We start from the raw sequence: 21,030 nt of genomic DNA on the forward strand, positions 1-21,030 counted from the left end.
TTTTCAAACTCAACTGAGACAAAGAATGTTTTGTAAACATCGGGTCAGTTATCAATGGGAAACCATGTTCAGTCTCAAAGTAACTGCTACCTTGACCTTTGACCTATTGATCTTTAATACAATAGGGGTTATTTACTGACCACAAGCAATCATCCTATTAAGTCTGATTTCTGTAGACCAAAATATTTTTCAGTTATCGATCTAAAACAGTCTTCAGTATCCAGGTCATTGTGACCTTGACCTTTGACCTTTTGACCCTTGAAATGACGGGGCTCAATAACTGAACATAGACAATCATCCCATGAAGTCTGACGTCTGTTGACCAAAGTGTTTTTAGTTATACATGGTAAATAGAGTATAGTTTTCTTTTATCCTTTATCGGAAAGGGACGGACAGTCTGACTAGTAGATGCTGGCCCTGTATGGTGCGGGAGTGGAGTGATTTGGGGGCTTATGAAACTTTAAATATACTCCATTTCTCAAGATTTAAAATAATAACTATGGTCAATTTGATGGCATAGCTCGATGAAGGAATTCTGTTCTCAAGGAAAATTTTATTTGCACAAAGATGACCCCTTTTTACATGACGGGGCTCAATTCTATAAAACTATTAAAAATATTAAGTTTAGAATATAATAAATAAAAGCAAATAAAATAACTTACTTGTGTATTAATCCTTGTATATAGGAACATCCATTTTTTTCTTCCACTTCTAACAATTTTTGTCAATGTCTACTTTAACACGCGTTTATTTATATACACAAGTATATGTCATTTGTCTAATTGTGTGTAACATATTTTGAATGGAATGTTTACAAGATATTTACACTAAAATCTGAGTTTATTTAGTAAGTTAACTTCAAACTTTTGTTTCAAACACAAACCACCAGCTATCATCCTTCGTAACTCGGAAATTCTGAGATGAGTGTATATATTGTTTAACGTGTTCAAACTCTGTTTCCGGTTCTATCTTACACCTCTCTATTGTTACTGTGCCTTTGTGTGAGAGTTTCTCCATTACCTTAACGAGATCACGCAATGTTGAAGCAGACATGTTTATCCCTCTCAAATGAACACTTTCAATATTCGCCATTTCAGGAGGCAGCGACATTTCACCTAGATTGATATTTGACAACACCACGTGTTTCACTTGCCTATTAACTTTTAATTGTGACACTTCAGGTATCTGCCACAATTCTAACTTCCTTAGATCTGAATGCTGACTAAAATCTAAACTGAAAGTACACGACCACTTGTGCTCGGTACACGGTGACCACCGCAATCTAATCTCCGTCATTGTTTTTCTGTTTATAATATAATTCAGAAAGTCATTCAGTACATCGTGCCTCATCTTGAAACCGCGGATATAAATTGCTTGTAACAGAGAATTATTTTGTAATGTTTCCAACATTTCACGGCTCCAAGAACCACAAGATCCGAGAGACGACATAACAGTGACACATTTCGACGACTTGTCCAACAGTACAGGAAGCTGTGCGTTTTCATCATTACCGAAGTAGAATATTTTATTGATCTGGAATGCACAACAATCGATAATTTCACGTAAACTACGAACACTCCATGTGTTGATATTTATTGACGCCATGTTGTTTTTATTGTGCACCGCGATCCGTGCTAAATATGAAAAGTATTTTTCTTCTTTACAATCTACACTAAAGAAAAAATCTTGACAGAAAAGTTTGAGTTCCTTATCGCTCGTGTTTTCTTTCATACAAGAAATGTACATGTCTTGTATGTCTTTCAGAGGTTCACATTCATCCGTCGTGGTGGTCATCCTGTATTCGTTCGTTCTCTTATCTTCGCTGATAACAGAAAGAAATTCCTGTGATATTGCAGAAATGATTTCTGCATTCACCATTCCGCTGATGAAAACAAGCACTGTCGACATGTCAAGAATACTTTGCAAACTTTTGCATTTGTTTAGAACAATGTTTTTGACATCACTTTCATTTTGACAGCTAATGTACAATGCACAAAAAAACTCTTGTACTGTTTTGTGCGAAAATGAAACTTTAGAAATTTTTTTGATAAGTGTCTTTTCTGTATTTTGTGTTAATATTCCAGAGTCAAGACTTAATTTGAAATCATTTTGTGAGAGATACTTATCTGTCACTGACTTTAAAAAGACAAGAGTGTTCTCCTTTGTTTCACTGAATAAAGTTTCAAATGCTAATTTACCTAAAGCTTTCAGATATGTGCAATGTTGATTACAATGTTCATGTTCACTGAAGCATTGTGGTATATCGCTCTGGGAGGGTTCGCCCGTTGGTTCGATTTCCGGATGTTTGCTTAAAGTTCTTGACAGAAGAAGTTCAATAATGCTTGCATATAGTCCACACTTCGACTGTCCTAGTGGAATGTCTTCACACCATAAACTAATGAGATACATCGAAAGAAGGGGGATTGATTCCATTTCCTCGAGTTTATTTTCTTTGATTTTTTCATTTAATTGTTTGGCCAGGATTTTTGCTTCAGCAACATCGAGATTCTTTATTTTTGAAATCGCTCTTTCCTCTAATGTCTGTGCTGACTCGGAGGATAGTTTTACTAGTTCCACTTTCTTACCTATTTCACTATTTCTAAGATTTAACACACCTAATTTCCAAGGTCTTGTTGTTGTAAGGATTACACATTTTTCACGAGCATTACGATGAGGGATTGTTTTTAGCACTTTTGTACATTTATTTTCAGGATGGACCCACTCATCTAGAGCGTCCAAAATAATTAAAGATCTTTCGCGGTGCAGTATTCCCCGTAGATCATCTTTTGTCATATTGGGACCCCGTGACAAACATTGTATAATTTGGTTCATTATCAAATCATCAATGCTGCAATCATCAGAAGAATCCCGCAATAACACAAGAAACAAAAACTCAAAATCACGCATGGCATTTATCGCATCTTCTTTGAAGTACTTTTTGTATTTCATTTCGGGACGACGAGCCTGGCACCACGTGACAGCAAGATATTTTGAAAATGCAGTTTTTCCAAATCCAGCATCAGCGGTTAAATATATTTCACAACTGTTTTCAGACTGGAATACGTCCGACAATGATTTGACCGGCGTTTTAGTCTCTTCCCCGGCTGGCTTTTTGTTTTGCTTTTCAATGAAATTCATTTCAGGCAAAATGTAAAAATCTACGAGGGGAGTGTCGTGCTCCTCGACTAGCGGTGACAGTGGTATTGCACTGTATCTTGTTTTGTAGAAGGCAGCCAAATCGTCTTTCAGCTCTGAAAAATATAAGGAAACAGACGTCAAACATTTCAGTTCAAAAATTTTAAGCCAACACTGCCCACCACAATATTATTATGAATGGTGTAATCTGATTAAATAAAGACTGAACGAAAGCGACCTAACAAAATTAGCTATTGACCTCTTATTTCTTCTTGAATGAATATTAACCACTGATTTATGAACAAATTATTGACCATTTATCCCACTGGATTTATGTGGGAAACAAGTTATACATGTTGTCCATTCTTTTATTGTAATGCCAACTAGTTCTTTTGTGAAGAAATTGGAGAAATGCAGACTGAGAACTGTTAAGTCAGGAGCGGCGAAATCTGATCTTTACTTGCTTGTCCTTTTTACTTGTCCGTATGATAGTTATATAGTAAACTCTGGTCAAATTTTACTTGTCCGTACAAGCTTTGGGACAACCTGGGCAATACGGACAAATGAATTTGCCGCCCCTATAAGTGTGTAAGGATTTAGTTTAAAGTTAAAAATGTTTTGCCTGGAAAATAAATGATCAACGGAAATGAAGTAAAAACACCATGCACAAAAATGCGCAGTGGCGCTGAATAACGTAGAACTTCTGTGAAAATTTCCGACAACAGATGAATTAAAATTAATTTGATTTGAATTTGTCTCGGTCAATACTTTTCAAATGAATGCCAATTATTGTCCTTGCCAATATAATTGTAACGAGTGACCACTTGAGAGGTAGCTAGTTGTATACTACTGACAGTAAAAGATAGATAGTTGTATACTATTGACCGGAAAACCATCCATTTCCCTATCCTAAACTGGATAGAAGAGAAGGGAAGAAAGTGTTTCGAAAAGGCAACATTATGACCGCAGTCAAAGTGTATTTGCTGCTGCTTTATACAACTTCGACGTCATCTATATTTTATGTTAATTATCTCCAAGAAACAAGGAATTTTACATTTGAGAAAACCTAATTTTATTATTTTTCCAAAATTTAACAGATGAGCGCATAAAAATGTGAAAATATGGGGTATTTGTTGGTTTTGTTTTGTTTTTGGGTTTAACGCCGTTTTTCAACAGTATTTCAGTCATGTAACGGCGGGCAGTTAACCTAACCAGTATTCCTGGATTCTGTACCAGTACAAACCTGTTTTCCGCAAGTAACTGCCAACTTCCCCACATGAATCAGAGGTGGAGGACTAATGATTTCAGACACACTGTCGTTTATCAAATAGTCACGGAGAACATACGCCCCGCCCGAGGATCGAACTCGCGACCCAGAGATCCGTAGACCAACGCTCTACCTACTGAGCTAAGCGGGCGGGCTAAAATATGGGGTATATCATATATTATGAAATTATACGGAAAAAGGTGTTCTTAAATGCTCCTGAAATAGCCCAGAATACAAGAAATAAAGCGCTGAATTTCAGAATTTTCAGGGGTGGGGTGGAGGGGGTTTTATGCCCCCGGTCCCCATAGCTGGTCGGTACTGTTCTATTTCAGCCTGTTCAATAAAACGCTCTACTTGTAAATGGTTAACATCCACAAAAAATACACATCAAATTGTTTAGTGTATGAAGACAAATATTTGTCATAGTACGGGTTCGGCTGGATCCTCACCCATGAGAAAACGAGATGGATCTGCGCATGGTATTTAATACATTCTTCTGGGCTACAAGTCACAAGTATAAAAATAAAACTGAAACTTAACTTCTGACTTCATGTAAGAAAACGCTTACTGAATGTACCTCGGGCACTAGTTTTAACTATTGACTGAGAAGCCATTCAGTAAATATGCTATACTGATATTGGAAAATTCTCCTCATACATCTGAAGTGAAGGGATGTGAGATTTACATCAAATAAAATTGTTAGGGAGCATTCACCATACACACGGATCAAAAGAACAAAAATGTCATGGATATAGATGATGCAACAAGTATGATGTCAACTGTGTTTGACACATGCCCCTGTAAATGCTTGACGAAATAATAAACAAAGATTAAAAGTAGGCTTAACTTTAAAATAATCGGACAGTCTTGAAAGTTTCATATTCCAAAATATAACATGAAATAAGATAATCACACATAAAAATTCTTTAATAGGCGCATGTATATTTCACAAATGTGATGTTATCCAAGTTTTATTTCAATTTGATAGAAACTGTAGGAGTTGAGTTCATACTGTTTCTGATACAACTGTTATATTTCAAAGTTCATGAAACTTTAACTCCAGAATAAATATCGAATATGAAAATCCGAAAAATATGTCTACTTCATAGTGATGATTTATTGATACAAAGTTACATTGTCCCGCTTATGCACTTGTCAGTTATGTATACCAAGTTTCATTTCAGAAGTACAAAGACTATAGGGGGTGTTGATTACACAATGCTCATGTGTAGCTTAATATTTCAAAACCTTAAAAGTCCATCTCTGGCTAAACTCCAGAGAAAAAAAAACAACTACATTTTGTTTCATTTTAACTGGATCATAACTGTAGGAGTTAAGTACGAATGGAAATATGACGGACGGACAGAAGGACGAACAGTTATTAAAATATGTCTCCCGTATCCTCGGCATATGTGGCAAAAACGCAGTACATTGTACCAGGGGTCGTGGACTCAAGCCCCGCTGGGGCAACGACCATATGCTCTCTTATGACACCAGCACTGCGGATTCGAGAGTGGTTAAAATAACCTTAAACTTTTCATCACAATCGAGCTAAAATAATTCAGCGTAACACAAAAGCATAACCAAGAAAATACAAAAAGTTAATATAACAGTTTGAGTTGTTATCTATTTTGTCGGAAGCAGCCGACATTTTATCGACACGGTTTCACATTTCTTTTATGCCGTTTTAATTAATATTTTATTGATATTTTCTCACATCTAGGACTATACCAACACACTGACTTACGCTGCAGCCAGCGTCTAATGAAATAAACACTAGTTCTATAAATAGCGTTGTCTGCAAAGTGTCAAAATCTATGGAATCGTTCTAGAGACATAGACAAAAAAATGAATTAAATCTCTTTCGTACGTTTTTCAAGTGACTAAGTCATATATCAAATGTTACAAGTCATGTGAACGTGCTTTTTTTTAATCACTTACGTGACTTAAAACACGCACATGCGATTACCACTCACACTTAAAGTTCTTAAACTTTACCATGCTAAATTTCCATACTGAACTCGTCTACCTTCCAAATTGGCTAGTACCATTAGTTGTTAAAAGGGGTGCTCACCAAACAGATAACTAAATAGCGAACAGTGCAGATCATGATCAGACTGCATGGATGTGCAGGCTGATCATGATTTACACTGGTTACAAAGGAAGAATCAATCGTGTCCAGTATGGTAAGGGTTAACAATGCACTCTGAAGATGTCTTCGGTCAATTAAATGCTTCCGTAAAAAGCTGTTCCTGGAAGTGTTTTTAACATTCAAATGGATGACAATGATCACGGGCGTATGCCACACGTTCGAACAACGTTTCGACTAGCTATAGATTTACTAGTTGCTTTCAATCTTTAAGTTTAGATTAAGGACAGTAAATATTGACAACACTGTGCTTCTAGGAATGTATGCTTATGAAACTTTCCTGTGATGTATATACAGTTATGCAAAGTTTTATTAAAATATATTAAAATATAGCATTCTGGAATGAAAGGCATTATAAGGTTACATGTAAGTCTAAATTGCAAACATAAAACCTTTAATGTTAGCGGAATGTCTTAAGTATTTCAATTTATTATTATTATTATTATTATTTTGGTGGAAGAGGGGGTTCTTACATAAACTATTCTTCGCCGGTTCCTTCCTGTTCTGTAAGTGATACTCAATGAAGGCTTAGAGCGAAGCGAGCTGGAAATGTCATGTGCATAGAAATATTCATCCTCCTGTAAAATGTTTTTGTTCCTAGACTATTACAAAAGGTGGATATAATGTAATAATGATCTGCGAGAGGAGCGAACTAAAAGAAAGTACATTTTATATTTTGTTTACGTTTTCAGTTTCATAGAATTTATATTCGCAAAGATGCATATCCTCTTTTATTATCCAGCAAAAATCCTTAATATCTGGTAAAGACATGGGTCCATGTCCTTATTCTGAAAATATCCCGTTTCCATCTAAATAAATTAGACCATCATCCAAATTAGGCAGATATGCACATAATTCTTTCAATTTTACTTAACTGTTCTTATGAAACATTCTACATTAAATTCATGTTAAAACAAAATGCACACAAGTGCCAATATCTTTTGTATTTTGTACAATCTCGCCAGGCGACAACACTGAAAATGACGACTTTTGACGGAAGTAAAGACAATTAAAGTAAACGTACAGGCTAAACGTTCTATGAGAAAACAAACATAGTGGCTTTGCGACCAGCATGGATCCAAGACAGCCTGCGCATTCGCGCAGTCTGGTAAGGATCAATGCTGTTTGCTTTCAAAGCATTTTACAAAACCTTAAGCGAACAGCTTAGAACATTATCAGACTGCGTGGATGCAAAGCCACTATGTTGGTTTTCTCATGGCGTGGCTCAAATATATATCTTTTTTTCTAATAAAATCTATTAAGTAAGCCAATGGCACTGTGGTGAAGTAGAAAGTTTTCTGACTTTCACACACGTTACCAATAGTTCGAAGTCACTTCAGACCATTTTTAAAAATCCATAAAATGTAATCTTATCGACATTACTTTTATTCTTACATTATTTCATATAACATATTACACGAATTTGAAATATGTCTCTTGTAGAATATATTTTCTGGAAACGCTGGTAACAAGAGATTTGTCAGTTTTCTACGGTGTTCCGGATGGACAATCGTGACTTTTTATTGAATCCTAAACCGCGATGTACGATGACGAAAACGCGATGGTGCGATGGCACGATGATGAAACAACGATGGTACGATGGTGAAAACGTGATGGCACGATGATGAAATCGCGATGATGCGATTGTACGATGGTGAAATGTCGATGTAATATCGCGTTTTCATCATCGTACCATCGCGTTTTCACCATCGAATCATCGTACCATCGCGTTTTCATCATCGTACCATTGCATTTTCACCATCGTGCCATCGCGTTTTCATCATCGTACCGTCGCATTATCACCATTGTACCATCGCGTTATCACCATCGTGCCATCGCGTTATCACCATCGTACCATCGCTTTATCACCATCGTACCATCGCCATCCGGTGGTCATGAGCAGTGGTACAGTATATGTGTCAGTAATACAGGCTTGTTAAATCTCATTTTCACATTGCACTATGTATCTTCTACATCCTAACAAGAATTACTATTATATCCAGGTTTTTATTTACTTTCATGCATACATAAGTACAAAGGACGTGGCCTTGAATATTTTACACAGTTTTAATGAGTTGAGCACTGAACATTTTGAAAAACATTTTGCAAAATACATCGAGATACATTCATCTATTGTTGACAAGAAATCAAATGTACGGAACTACGCATTTCTAACTGGAAGGCGATGGTACGATGGTGAAAACGCGATGGTAAGATGGTGAAACCGCGATGGTACGATGGTGATAAGGCGATGGCACGTTGGTGATAACGCGATGGCACGATGGTGATAACGCGATGGCACGATGGTGAAAACGCGACGGTACGATGATGAAAACGCGATAGTACGATGGTGAAAACTCGATGGCACGATGGTGAAAACGCGATGGTACGATGGTGATAACGCGATGGCACGATGGTGAAAACGCGAAGGTACGATGATGAAAACGCGATGGCACGATGGTACGATGGTGAAAACGCGATGGTACGATGGTGAAACCGCGATGGTACGATGGTGAAAACGCGATGGTACGATGGTGTTAACGTGATTGTCCAAACGGAACACCGTAGTTTTCAAAGATTTATCGGGTAAGGCAATTACAATCCCTCGGCAGATGTTATAACAGGAAAAACATGCGTCATCCCTTAATTATAACCTTACCGACAAAATGAAAGCATTTGTTGTTATTTTTGCTGTCGAACTCAACTGCTATCAAATACTGACAACTGAACACACAATATATCATAAAAATGAAATAAAAAAGAATATAGTTATAATAAGACAAACATTCACTGCACCATAATAGTTTAAGAAACGTCATCCTAAAATATAATGGCAAAATGAGTGTTGGAGAGTACTGTAACGTAACACAACACGAGTCTGAACGTTTTTAATGTTTATTTGCACAGTGGACTATTTCGTACATAACTTTCATAATTCATTTTGTAACTTCTTAAGGCGAAGATCTTAACAAATGTTATATCTAAAACCTAACTTAATATCTGAGAAACCCATTCCTTGGTCTAAGTCCAGCCGGACTCCTAAGCCCTTCTGACTCGAGCTATCTAAAACATCAATTATATAGCAATTCTCTAACATCATATATATGTACTGTCTGACAATTTGACGTACAAAACGTGTGGGTTTGATATAATAAACAATTACAAAAATGCATCATATATCAACTTAACAGATGTGTAGCTGGTGTACTGTCTAACCTTATATAACAATTGAAAACAAATGAAATAATCTTTGATTATTTTACAGTACTTCTCTAGCAAGTAGTAGCTAAGGTAATAGACACGTGATGACACTCGGCAATTGCCGTTCATTTCCGTATTCTCCGAATGCTATTTCGGCATCATTCGGCTGATTACGTAGTTTTATACGAGCAACCATCAGCAGAATGCTGAAATCTCTTTCGGAAAATACGTTACTGTACGGAAATTACCGAGTGTCAGTACGGATCTAATATCGAAATTGAATTTGCCAGCAACTTGACATTTGTCACGAAAAGGAAGAGGCCCTACTCTTGACATTGGATACTGTTCAGCAAGTTTGTATTGTCAGTTGGATTTCCGGAACAATTGAACACAATGCGGATAATTACCTGACCTTGAGAGTTCCTTCAAAGAACACATTTCTTAATTCAGTCTTAAACTGTTCAGTTCATTCTAGTTCATTTATATACAGAAAAGAAATATGCCTTTTCTTGTGCTTCTTTTTGTCATGAATCCCTCTCGTTTTTTCCCCGAAAGTCGAAAGTGTTTTTTTTTATGTTGTACAGCAAGAGGATTGCTTGAAACAATTCGCTGTATATATCAGCTCTTTCGCAGGAAAGCTGTGTAACATACTTAAAACTGTTTAAGTACTCTTTCCTCCGTAGAATTAAAACACATCCGCATATTTATATTTGATGAAAGATATTTGCTAAAAATGAAATGATGTAGACAATTCTTTGATGCATACAACGAACGTTTTAAGGTAGTAGATGTGTAATAGAGTACCTCCTTTTTGAAGAGTATTCAATTCCTACCATAAACCCACATTTACTGCAATTCTCAGGGGGGGCGTAGGTTCAAGCCCTACTGGGACCAATTTTTTTTTCCCCTTATTTTCGATTTTTTCTAGTAAGTTTTTACTTCTTTCAAGACTTATGATAGATTTATTGTACAAAAATGAAAAAAAAAACATTTGCTAAGCGATTTCTTGCTGTTCAAAGTGAATTTACTACTTAAACAGAAGGGGTAGAGTTACACATCTGTAAAAATATTGAGTTACATGTGGTAAAAGTTCTCTATTTTGCTTCCATTCTTTAGATTACATATTGTGGAAGAAATTTAGGTAGGATTTACATCTGTCCCAAGGTAATTTTTGAATGAAGTAAGCAAAATTCAAAACAGAAACAAGGATTCGACCTTATTTTTTCAACGTTGAAATAAGAATTCTGTATCATTAAATCCGTTTACTTGAGGAACACTATATAAAATGATATCCACATTTTTATTTTGTGTTTAATAATTGTTTAACTATAGTTTGATGATTCTTTTATTAAAATTAATGGTAAAATGAGTTCTCTGCAAACATTTTATATAGCGTCCATCACTTTGAAATTTTTCTCTACTTGAGCTAGAGGAGATACCACAAGTTATACAAAATTTAGAAAAAACGGCATGGTAAAAGTTGTTTAAAATTTGCAATGCAGTGCAAAACACGGTCATCTTTAAGAATATACCATGCAAATGCCATTTTGTAAACATTGCTATTACACCTCTACTACCTTAACAAACATTTTGATCATACTACACCTTTTTAAATTCACGTTTTAGTTTTTACAAACAATCGGTAAATATATCATTTCGTTGTTGTTGTTGTTTTCAGAGCATTTTTGGGTTGCAGTGTTAAAATTGATGGAAATTTACTACAATGTACTAACTCTTCATTATTATACAGACATCCTTGTAACTTAGATTAATTTAGAATATAATTCCAATGGGGTCGTTGAGGTATATTACCTCTTTTATTGTAAAGTGATACATAAGGGGAAGCTATAACTACCATTTAAATAACTCTGAACCAAACAAACTTATTCCCCTTACATTGGATTTGTAGTTTAGAATGCTCAGCCGGTATTGTGGTGTCAATGCATTGTTTTAAGTTTTAAATAGATCACTGTTTTCTATTGCTTTTTCTGTTATTACAAATAAGCCTATTTAATTTATTTTCATGCAGGTACTCTTTTCTATTGTCTTGTTCTATTATTACAAATAGGTCTATTTAATCAAAATAATGTATAAAATATAAAAATAATGCGTAACGTGTATAGGAAAATTAATCATGGTCTACTTAAATCAAAACATTTAACTGCTTGGCCAGAATAATTCACTCGGCCTGCGTCCTCGTGAAATGCTAACACGTAAATATATTCTCTTTTTTTTGTGCACAGTATTCATAATGTTGAGACACAATTTTTCATTACAATACTTGTAAAATAGTAACTTCATGTCATTTATATTATGAGTGTTGAATACATAATCAATTTATATTATAGAGACAGTAACTGTAAAGTTAAGTTCATTCGACGGATAATTCTACATTTAAAGCAAATAGCTAAAAATTGAACTCAGGAACTCAGTTTGCTTAGGGAATATTACCTCAAGCAGTTTCTTGACCGCATTTTTAGATTCTTGTCTATCTTTGATTTCTTTATCATCTTGCAGCAGTTCTATCATATCATCTATATAATTTGCAATGTCTGTGTCCTCTACTTCCATATTGTTACAATGAAATATGGCGTTTCTATGTTGAAGTACCTGCAATACGTCAACAAATCAACAAGGCTTAGAAACATTATTTAGACAAAACGTTTTCTATCACAAATGTTAAATCTATAAACATTGCATTTAGTATGTGTATGTAAAATAGAATAGGACAGAATTGAAAAACCCAAAACTTTATTAAGTATTGCAGTAGTACATCGCCTATTATTCGCGAACAATTTATCAGTCATAAATGACCTCCATATCAAATGTGACTTTAGACGTAAGCATTCTCTAGTCATTTCGTAAAAAGTTCTACTGCTCTGGGTCAACGTGACCTTGACGTTTGACCTACTGATCTCAAAATCTTTAGGAGTCGTCTGCTCGTCATGATCAGCCGCAATATTAAGTTTCGTGATCCTAGTCTCAAGTCACTGTGACCTTGACCTTTGACTTACCGACCTCAAAATCAAAATAAGTCATCTGTTGGTCATGATCAACCTGACTTCGGAAAAGGTTTAACTATTCCCGGTCACTTGGACCTTGACCTTTAATCCACAAACCTCAATATTATGAAAAGGAGTAATTCGCGGGTCACGACCAGCCTCACTTTCAACTTAACATTTCTTATAAAGTATATTAATGTGTATATGTTACTTACCCTTGAGAAAGCATCACTGCCAGATATACCATTCTGGATATGGTAATGAAACTCTATGTTATCAATCAACAGATGCAACAAGCCGGAACAGTCAAACTCAGTTGCTCTTGCCTTGTGTTCGTATCCTGGAGCATTTATGAAACATTTTGCAACAGCCCAAGGTTCAGTACACCACTGATGTGCGTCTGTGTTTTTCCAGTATGGAGCAGGAGGTGTGGATGCGTGATGCCTAATAATTTCGTCGTATATAGCACCACATACGTTGTTAGGACAAGACGTTTTCCCGCGTGGGTGTAGACAGTTACAATGTGTTAGACCGAGAGGACACTGTCTATTTTTGGTTTGAACATGGTCCGGCTGGAGTGTGCGTACATCGCAGAGTCCACATGCTACTGCCGATAGATTATGTTTCTGTTTAACTTTATCTAAGATATCTGCATGCTGCTGGTTAACAAGATGGTTGCAGAATGGCTCCAAGCCGTCTTTTACATATTTAATACCAAGTCCGGCTCTCACCCAGTTCCTGTATTTCTTGTTCTCAAGCTGCGCCCTGTGGTCCATTGTTTATCTGTAAGAAAGAACGGGATCAATATGCCTGGATTATACGATACTATGATGGAATTCAGTCCATATTAGTATTTAATGTTAAACTGATATTCAAAATGAGATATGATATTTGTAGTCACCAGCTGTCTATACTATTTAAAGCATGTGATTGTCTAGTTTATATACGTTCTTAATCGAATGTATCGAAAATTCGTGTGAGAATAAAAAAAAATGGAGTAGGAAATCATTGCACTCGAATAGTTTTGAGATCACGATTGATAAATTCGCTCAAACTGTCCTTTTCTCTTTAAAAACTCCTTTGGGGTAATTATTTTAATGATAATCACGTAACCGCTTCCAGAGGCTTATCGCTTTATGGCATACAGACACTAAATAGAACTAGATGACAAAGGCCCACTAGCTGTCAAAAGGACTGGGAGTTGCACACGAAACTCTGTCTCACTGAGACAATTATTGTGCCAAATAAAACAATTGTACCATGCTATTTTAAACTCCCACATTAAATAACGAAGTTATTAACCGGACAAGGTCAATTATAGCCATATTTGACCTTTAAACTCCAAGTATCACCTTAACCTTTAAGATATTGAAACGGGTGTTGCGCGCGACACGCTTTCTCATGGAAGTCAAAAATTGTGCAAAGTTATTTTAAATCCCAAAATTAATGACAAGCTTATGGTCCAGGCAAAGAAATCTGGAGGGACGCTCGGACGCACGCACGCACATACACCAAATAGCCATTTGGACAACTATGTCTTCGCTCCCTTACGGCCTCGACAAAACATGGCGCGAAAACGTGATAGTCCCATAGTCCCATAATCGCTGATACAAACAGACTCTTTTTTTTTTTTTGCTCTGTTGAGCTATTTTCATTACTTTCTTTGCATTTTGGGGTCTCATTTTTCAGCTGATTTTTTTCTTTGCATCAAACATGGCCCCAATTTTTCTTTTGATTTTTTTTAAGGACGGACAATATTCTTCAATGCAAGTTACAGACATTTAAAATCGTCCTGATGTGTGCTGTGGCCATTGAAAATATGTCAATTTTATATAGAATAAAGAAGAACAGCTGTTTAGTGTTTCATGGTTCCTTTATTGAAAGTTATCAAATCATTGTACAACAAGGCAGTTTGAAAGACAGCTAAATCCCCTGTTACAAATAGTGAAAGGGTAAACCTTTGACCTATAGCTGTGCCCTTGACCTTGAACTGACATGGCTGACTCATGGATTCTGTGCAACGTTTTGATGAGGTGATCATTTGATCCAAGTTTCATGAAAATTCTTCAAAGGATTTAGAAGATACAGAGCTCAAACCTTTGAACTTGAGTTGTGACCTTGACCTTAAGTTGACATAGCTTACTCATGAGTTCTTGACGAGGTAATCATTTGACCCAAGTTTGATGAAAATCCTTCATGGGATTAAGGATATACAGAGTTGACACAAAATTGAAGGCTAAAAGCTTTGACGCTAAGATGTGATCTTGACCTTGAGCCAGCATGGCTGGCTCTTAAGTTCTGCTTATCGCTTTGATGAGATGATCATTTGACCCAAGCTTGATGAAAATCCTTCAAGGGGTTTAGGAGATATATAGCTGACAGGAAATGGATGGCTAAAACCTTTGGCCTTGAGCCGGCATGGCAGACTGATAAGTTCTGCAAATTGCCTTGATGTGGTGATCATTTGACCCAAGTTTCGTATGAATCCTTCAAGAGAATGAGGAGATACAAAGCAGACACAAAATGTAAGGCTCAAACTTTGACCCTCAGTTGTGACCTTGACATTGAGCCGTCATGTATGACTCATGAATTCTGCACAACGCCTTGATGAGATGATCATTTGACCTAAGTGTGATGAAAATCCTTCAAGAGCTTTCGGAAATATAGAGCGGACACAACATGGAAGGCTCCAACATTCTACCCTAAGTTGTGACCTTGACCTTGAGCCGGCATGGCTGATATATGAGTTTTGCAAATCGACTTGATGAGGTGATCATCTGACCCAAGTTTTATAAAATTCCTTCAAGGGGTTTAGGAGATATAGAGAGGACACAAAATGGAAGGCTCAAACCTTTGACTTGTTTTGTGACCTTGACCTTGAGCCGACAAGGCTGACTCATAAATTCTGCATATCGTCTTGATGAGGTGATCACTTGACCCATGTTTCATGAAAATCCTTCTAGGTGTGTAGGAGATATGGACACGAAAATTTTACAGACAGAGGAACGGAAGGACGGAGACCATTCCTATAACCAAGCAGTTGTGGCGGGGGGATTAAAAATCAAAATCAAGAAAAAAAAAATTACAAGAAGCACAATTACAATTCATTAAATGTGGTACAATAAAATACTGCGAGAATAAAAGCAGTATCGATAATAAAGAACGATCAAAGGTGATTTCGAGTCAGTGGTAATGTGCTTGGAAGTTAGATACCTTATCACTATACCACCGTTTCATCCGTTACCAGTATAGGTTACTTTAGTAAGAAAGATATACTTAGAATACAAATATTCCGTAAACGAACGAAAACGTCCGAAACTATTGGTGAAGATTAATGAGTGCCAGGTCAATATATACTTAGAACAAGAAGCGTAAAGACATATGGAAGAGGACAATCAGGCAATGCAACATACCACATATCAAAAGCATGGGCCTTGCAGTTTCAGCCAAGAAGTTTTTTCCTATAAGTCTATGTAAAACTTGGGGGCGGGGGAGGCCTCTTTTAACCAAAGGACTATAATTTGAATAAATTTAGTATAGGACCACTCGGCAATGCTACATACCAGATATCAAATAGGTCCAGTGGTTTCAGACAATAAGATTAGTGAGATTTCTTCCAATATAAATCTATGTAAAACTTGGGACCACCGGGATGGGACTTCGTTTCACCCCAGGGTTTTAATTGGAACAAGTCTACATAAAACTGAAACCTAAAGCAACCCCAGAGCAATAATTTGAACAGTCTTGGTAGAGGACCATCAGGCTATGCTTCATACCAAACATGAAAGGCCTATATCTTGTGGCTCAAGGCAACAATTGTTTTAAGTTTTTATCTTATATAAGTTTATGTTAAACTTGAGACCCCCAGGGCGGGGCCATTTGTGACCCTAGTGGAACAATCTGAACAATCTTGGTAGAAAATGTTACATACGAAATAAAAAAGCGCAGGTTCACTACTTTTGAACAAAAGGGATTTTCAAAGCTTTTTCCATATATAAATCTATGTGACCCCTAGGGCGGGGCAATATTTGACCCTAACAGGATAATTTAAATAAACTTGGTAAAGAACCATTAGATGATGCCACATACAAAATATGAAATTCCTAGGTACTGTGGATTTGAACAAGAACATTTTTGAAATTTTTCCTTTCGGTTGCCATGCTAACCAATGTTTTGTATGGAATTTATTTCTTTCACTAATGAGGATCATGCACGAACTATTCTTGTGAAATTTTATCAAAATTGCACTGGCAGGGCTCCAGATACGTTTGTTGGCCTGTGAGTATCTACTCATCATAATTTGTGTTAAGGTACATTCTATAGCCAAAATATCGACATTTTAGTGCTTGTCTTTACAACCATTTTGCGAATTTTTACTGAAGAATTACATAATTTGATGAATGAAATGCCTATTGAAAATGATTTAGTTCTCCTTTGAAGTATATATCTTGAAAAACAAATGCCAACTTGTACCCGAAAATCCGGACAGAAGACAGAAAAAATATTTTTAGGCGGTCATATTTTTTCAAAATCGACAGCTGCTACATTCAAGCATTATTCTGCCTAAAATTGTGACCAAAACGTACCTAGATAATATATCTACTTCCTGCGAGCAATCAATTTTTAAATAAATTTGATGAAAGTGCCTTTTATAGTCGATAATTTCAGATAATTTTTATTTTCTCTTTTTTTCATGCAGACATCATCATTTCACAACTAATTTGAGATAAACATGCGTATCTATGACAAAAATCCATAATATCATAACAAGGGCAATACACATAAAAGTCAGATGTGTCAATTTTATTTTTAGAAACGGTTGCAGTCACAAAGTAATTGACAGAATAAAATGTAAATTTCAGCATATTTTTTCACACAAAAATGTGTTAGTGCGTAGAAATGTGATCAGGCTGAGCACATGGCCTTATGGATTTCATGATTTTCGGCGCTTAACGTGAAAACAGTTAAAGCACAGGATTCACAAACATTAAATTTGTGCTTAAATCTATATGCGATACATTATGCATATAATTATAATTCACGATAATATCGCATATGGAAATAACTGGAATAAATTTGGACTATTTCCTTCGGAAGTTTACAGGACTGTCCTGTCAAAACGCCTCCCTCGTGTTTACATATTTTGACAGGTCGAGTTGTTCTGGGACTAGGAACAATGGTAAGTACAAAATTATATAGATTTATATAAATTAATTATTTTTGCAACGAGTTCAAAGTAAGGTTGATTATCAGTCGACTCTATTTCAAGATCTGAGAATGATTTGCCTATTTTTGGGCGGAGAACATAGCATATGCATGCTTGTATCACTGCCACCATAGATTATCATTAGATCCACTGGTAGATCTACAACAAATCATTCTCAGATCTTGAAATAGAGTCGATGCAGAATTAACGCATTGTTTCATAGATAGTGAATCGATCAGAATAGACAGAATAGATCATTGTCGTAGAAAAAAAACGTTGATGTACTTTTTGCATTCGAATTGACATAATTTGAACATAGACTCTGCATTTATGCCATAAAATATGTCTGATCGGACGTGCTGAATCATCCGGCAAAAACCATCAATATTTTTAAAGTAATATTAATTAGAATCAAGGTCTACTGTGCATTTTAATCCGCCATGTGTTTGTTCCAGATGAATGAATACCTGCATCATGGAAACAATGTCATTTGCAAACTTTTTGAACCTGTGCTGGGCGTTCACATTGACATTTCTTGTTCAACAGGAATACATGATGTCGACCGACAGTACAGCTAGGTAAATGTCAATGTTCTATATATATTCTACAATAATTTAGTAAAAAAAAGAACAATGTCTATAAGTAAGCCAAAGAAAGGACACCTCTGCATAGCTGACAAGGTCAAGGGTCTGAATGAAGCATGATCATGCACCAAAATATCAACAAATTTATACAATGGAATGAAATAACATACAGTAGGCCTATATTACAGCAAGATGTGATTAATAAATAGTATCTTAATTATTTATTAGTCCCCTACTGGTTGAAAACCAGTTTCGGGGACTATAGGAATGCACTTTTCCGTCATTCCGTCTGTCCGTCCTTGCGTCTGTCCGTCCGCAATTTCGTGTCCGGTCCATAACTCTGCCATCCATGAAGGGATTTTAATATTACTTGGCACAAATGTTCCCCATGATGAGACGACGTGTCATGCGCAAAACCCGGACCTCTAGCTCAAAGGTCAAGGTTACAATTGGAGGTCAAAGGTCATCAGGGCTTTTTTCCTGTCCGGTCCACAACTCTCCCATCCTTGAAGGGATTTTAGTATTACTTGGCACAAATGTTCCCCATGATGAGATGATGTGTCATGCGCAAATCCCGGACCCCTAGCTCAAAGGTCAAGGTCACAATTGGAGGTCAAAGGTCAACAGGGCTTTTTTCCTGTCCGGTCCATAACTCTCCCATCCATGAAGAGATTTTAATATTACTTGGCACAAATGTTCCCCATGAGGAGACGACATGTCATGCGCAAAACCTGGACCCCTAGCTTAAAGGTCAAGGTCACAATTGGAGGTCAAAGGTCAACAAGGCTTTTTTCCTGTCCGGTCCATAACTTTCCCATCTATGAAGGGATTTTAATATTACTTGGCACAAATGTACCTCATAATAAGACGATGTGTCGTGCACAACTTTCAGATCCCTAGCTCAAAGGTCAAGGTCACACTTAGCAGTCAAATGTTAACATAGCATGAACAGGGTCTGTTTCGTGTCCGGTCCATAACTCTGACATTCATTAAGGAATTTTAATATCACTTAGCACAAGTGTTCCCCATGATGAGACGACGTGTCATGCGCAAATCCCAGACCCCTAGCTCAAAGGTCAAGGTCACAATTGGGGGTCAAAGGTCAACAGAGTTTTTTTCCTGTCCCGTCCATAACTCTGCCATCCATGAAGGGATTTTAATATTACTTGGCACAAATATTCCCCATGATGAGACAACATGTCATGCGCAAAGCCCAGACCCTTAGCTCAAAGGTCAAGGTCACAATTGGAGGTCAAAGGTCAATAAGGTTTTTGCCCTGTCCGATCCAGAACTCTGTCATCCATCAAGGGATTACAATATTACTTGGCATAAATGTTTCCCATGATGAGACGACATGTCATGCGCAACACCCAATACCCTAGCTTAAATGTCAAGGTCACACTTTGAGATCAAAGGTCAAGAGGATTTTTTTCCTGTCCGGTCTATAACTTTGTCGTGCAAAGCAGGATTTAGATATCAGGTGGCACAAATATTCCCCTGGATGAGACAACATGTCATGCGCAAGAACCAGGTCCCTAGGTCTAAGGTCAAGGTCATATTTAGAGGTCAAAGGTCAAATTCAAGAATGACTTTGTACGGGATATTTCTTCTTCATGCATGGAGGGATTTTGATGTAACTTGGACCAAATGTTCACCACCATGAGGCACCCTTGTTTTTAGAATTACGTCCCTTTGTTTTTACTATAAATAGATTTTATTGTAACTTTTTTATTACTGGCGGTAGAGAAAAATCGAGACCACTTTTCAGTGGTACAGCATGCATGTTACATCCAATTTTTAGGTGTATTTTGACCTATCTCTACCTGGTAAAGAGTTTTTGTGGACTTGTATTATATAGATTTTTTTTTTTTTTTTTTTTTTTTTTTAAAGATTAATTTCCCTTTGTTGTTACTATAAATAACTTACATGATAACATTTTTATAATCAGCCAAAAAAAATCAATATGAAAACAACTGTAGGTTTTTATATATATAAATTTTAATCCAAGTGTTTTGTTATAACATTTTGGGTATATATATTACAATATTGTTTATACATCATTGACAGATATCAGTTCATTATGTTATACTGCAGTAGAGAAAATTAGGTGCCTTCCAGTAGGGGACTTTGTATTGCATGGCAATACTTCATTCACTTGTTTTACATGGCATGCATGAATTGTTCAACTTCATAAAACAACTGTGCTGTAGACCTACAGAATCAGCATAAAGAAATGAAGCTACATGAGTAGTTTTAAGATACATTAATCCACACTTGTCAAGATTCCATATATAATGCTGATTTCCATATATGGGTGGTTTTCAAAATAATGAAGCTTTTTCTTCTTTTTCACCTTACTTTAATTCAGTTCAGTTTTAGAATGTGTTTTGGGGCAAATCATATCCAAATCAATGTATTCAAGAAATGTGTGCAATTTCAGATGAATGGCTCAAGCATTTTTAAAGTTATGTTAAATTATATAGATC

The 21,030-nt window shown here is 36.3% G+C and overlaps 2 protein-coding genes across 2 annotated transcripts in view; one reads left to right on the forward strand and one right to left on the reverse strand.

Moving 5' to 3' along the window:
- Positions 1-21,030, forward strand: part of LOC123540073 (uncharacterized) — a 417,984-nt gene that overhangs the window by 124,816 nt on the left and 272,138 nt on the right. The window lies entirely within an intron of this gene.
- Positions 1-21,030, reverse strand: part of LOC123540660 (uncharacterized) — a 126,217-nt gene that overhangs the window by 12,403 nt on the left and 92,784 nt on the right. Inside the window, exon 2 of the mRNA XM_053526099.1 lies at positions 663-976. Coding sequence (XP_053382074.1) covers positions 859-976 — 118 coding nt within the window. The 3' untranslated portion in view covers positions 663-858. The remainder of the gene's footprint in view (positions 1-662; positions 977-21,030) is intronic.

This window comes from Mercenaria mercenaria, chromosome 16 (genome assembly GCF_021730395.1).
Source record: "Mercenaria mercenaria strain notata chromosome 16, MADL_Memer_1, whole genome shotgun sequence".
NCBI classification, from domain to species: Eukaryota; Metazoa; Mollusca; class Bivalvia; order Venerida; family Veneridae; genus Mercenaria; species Mercenaria mercenaria.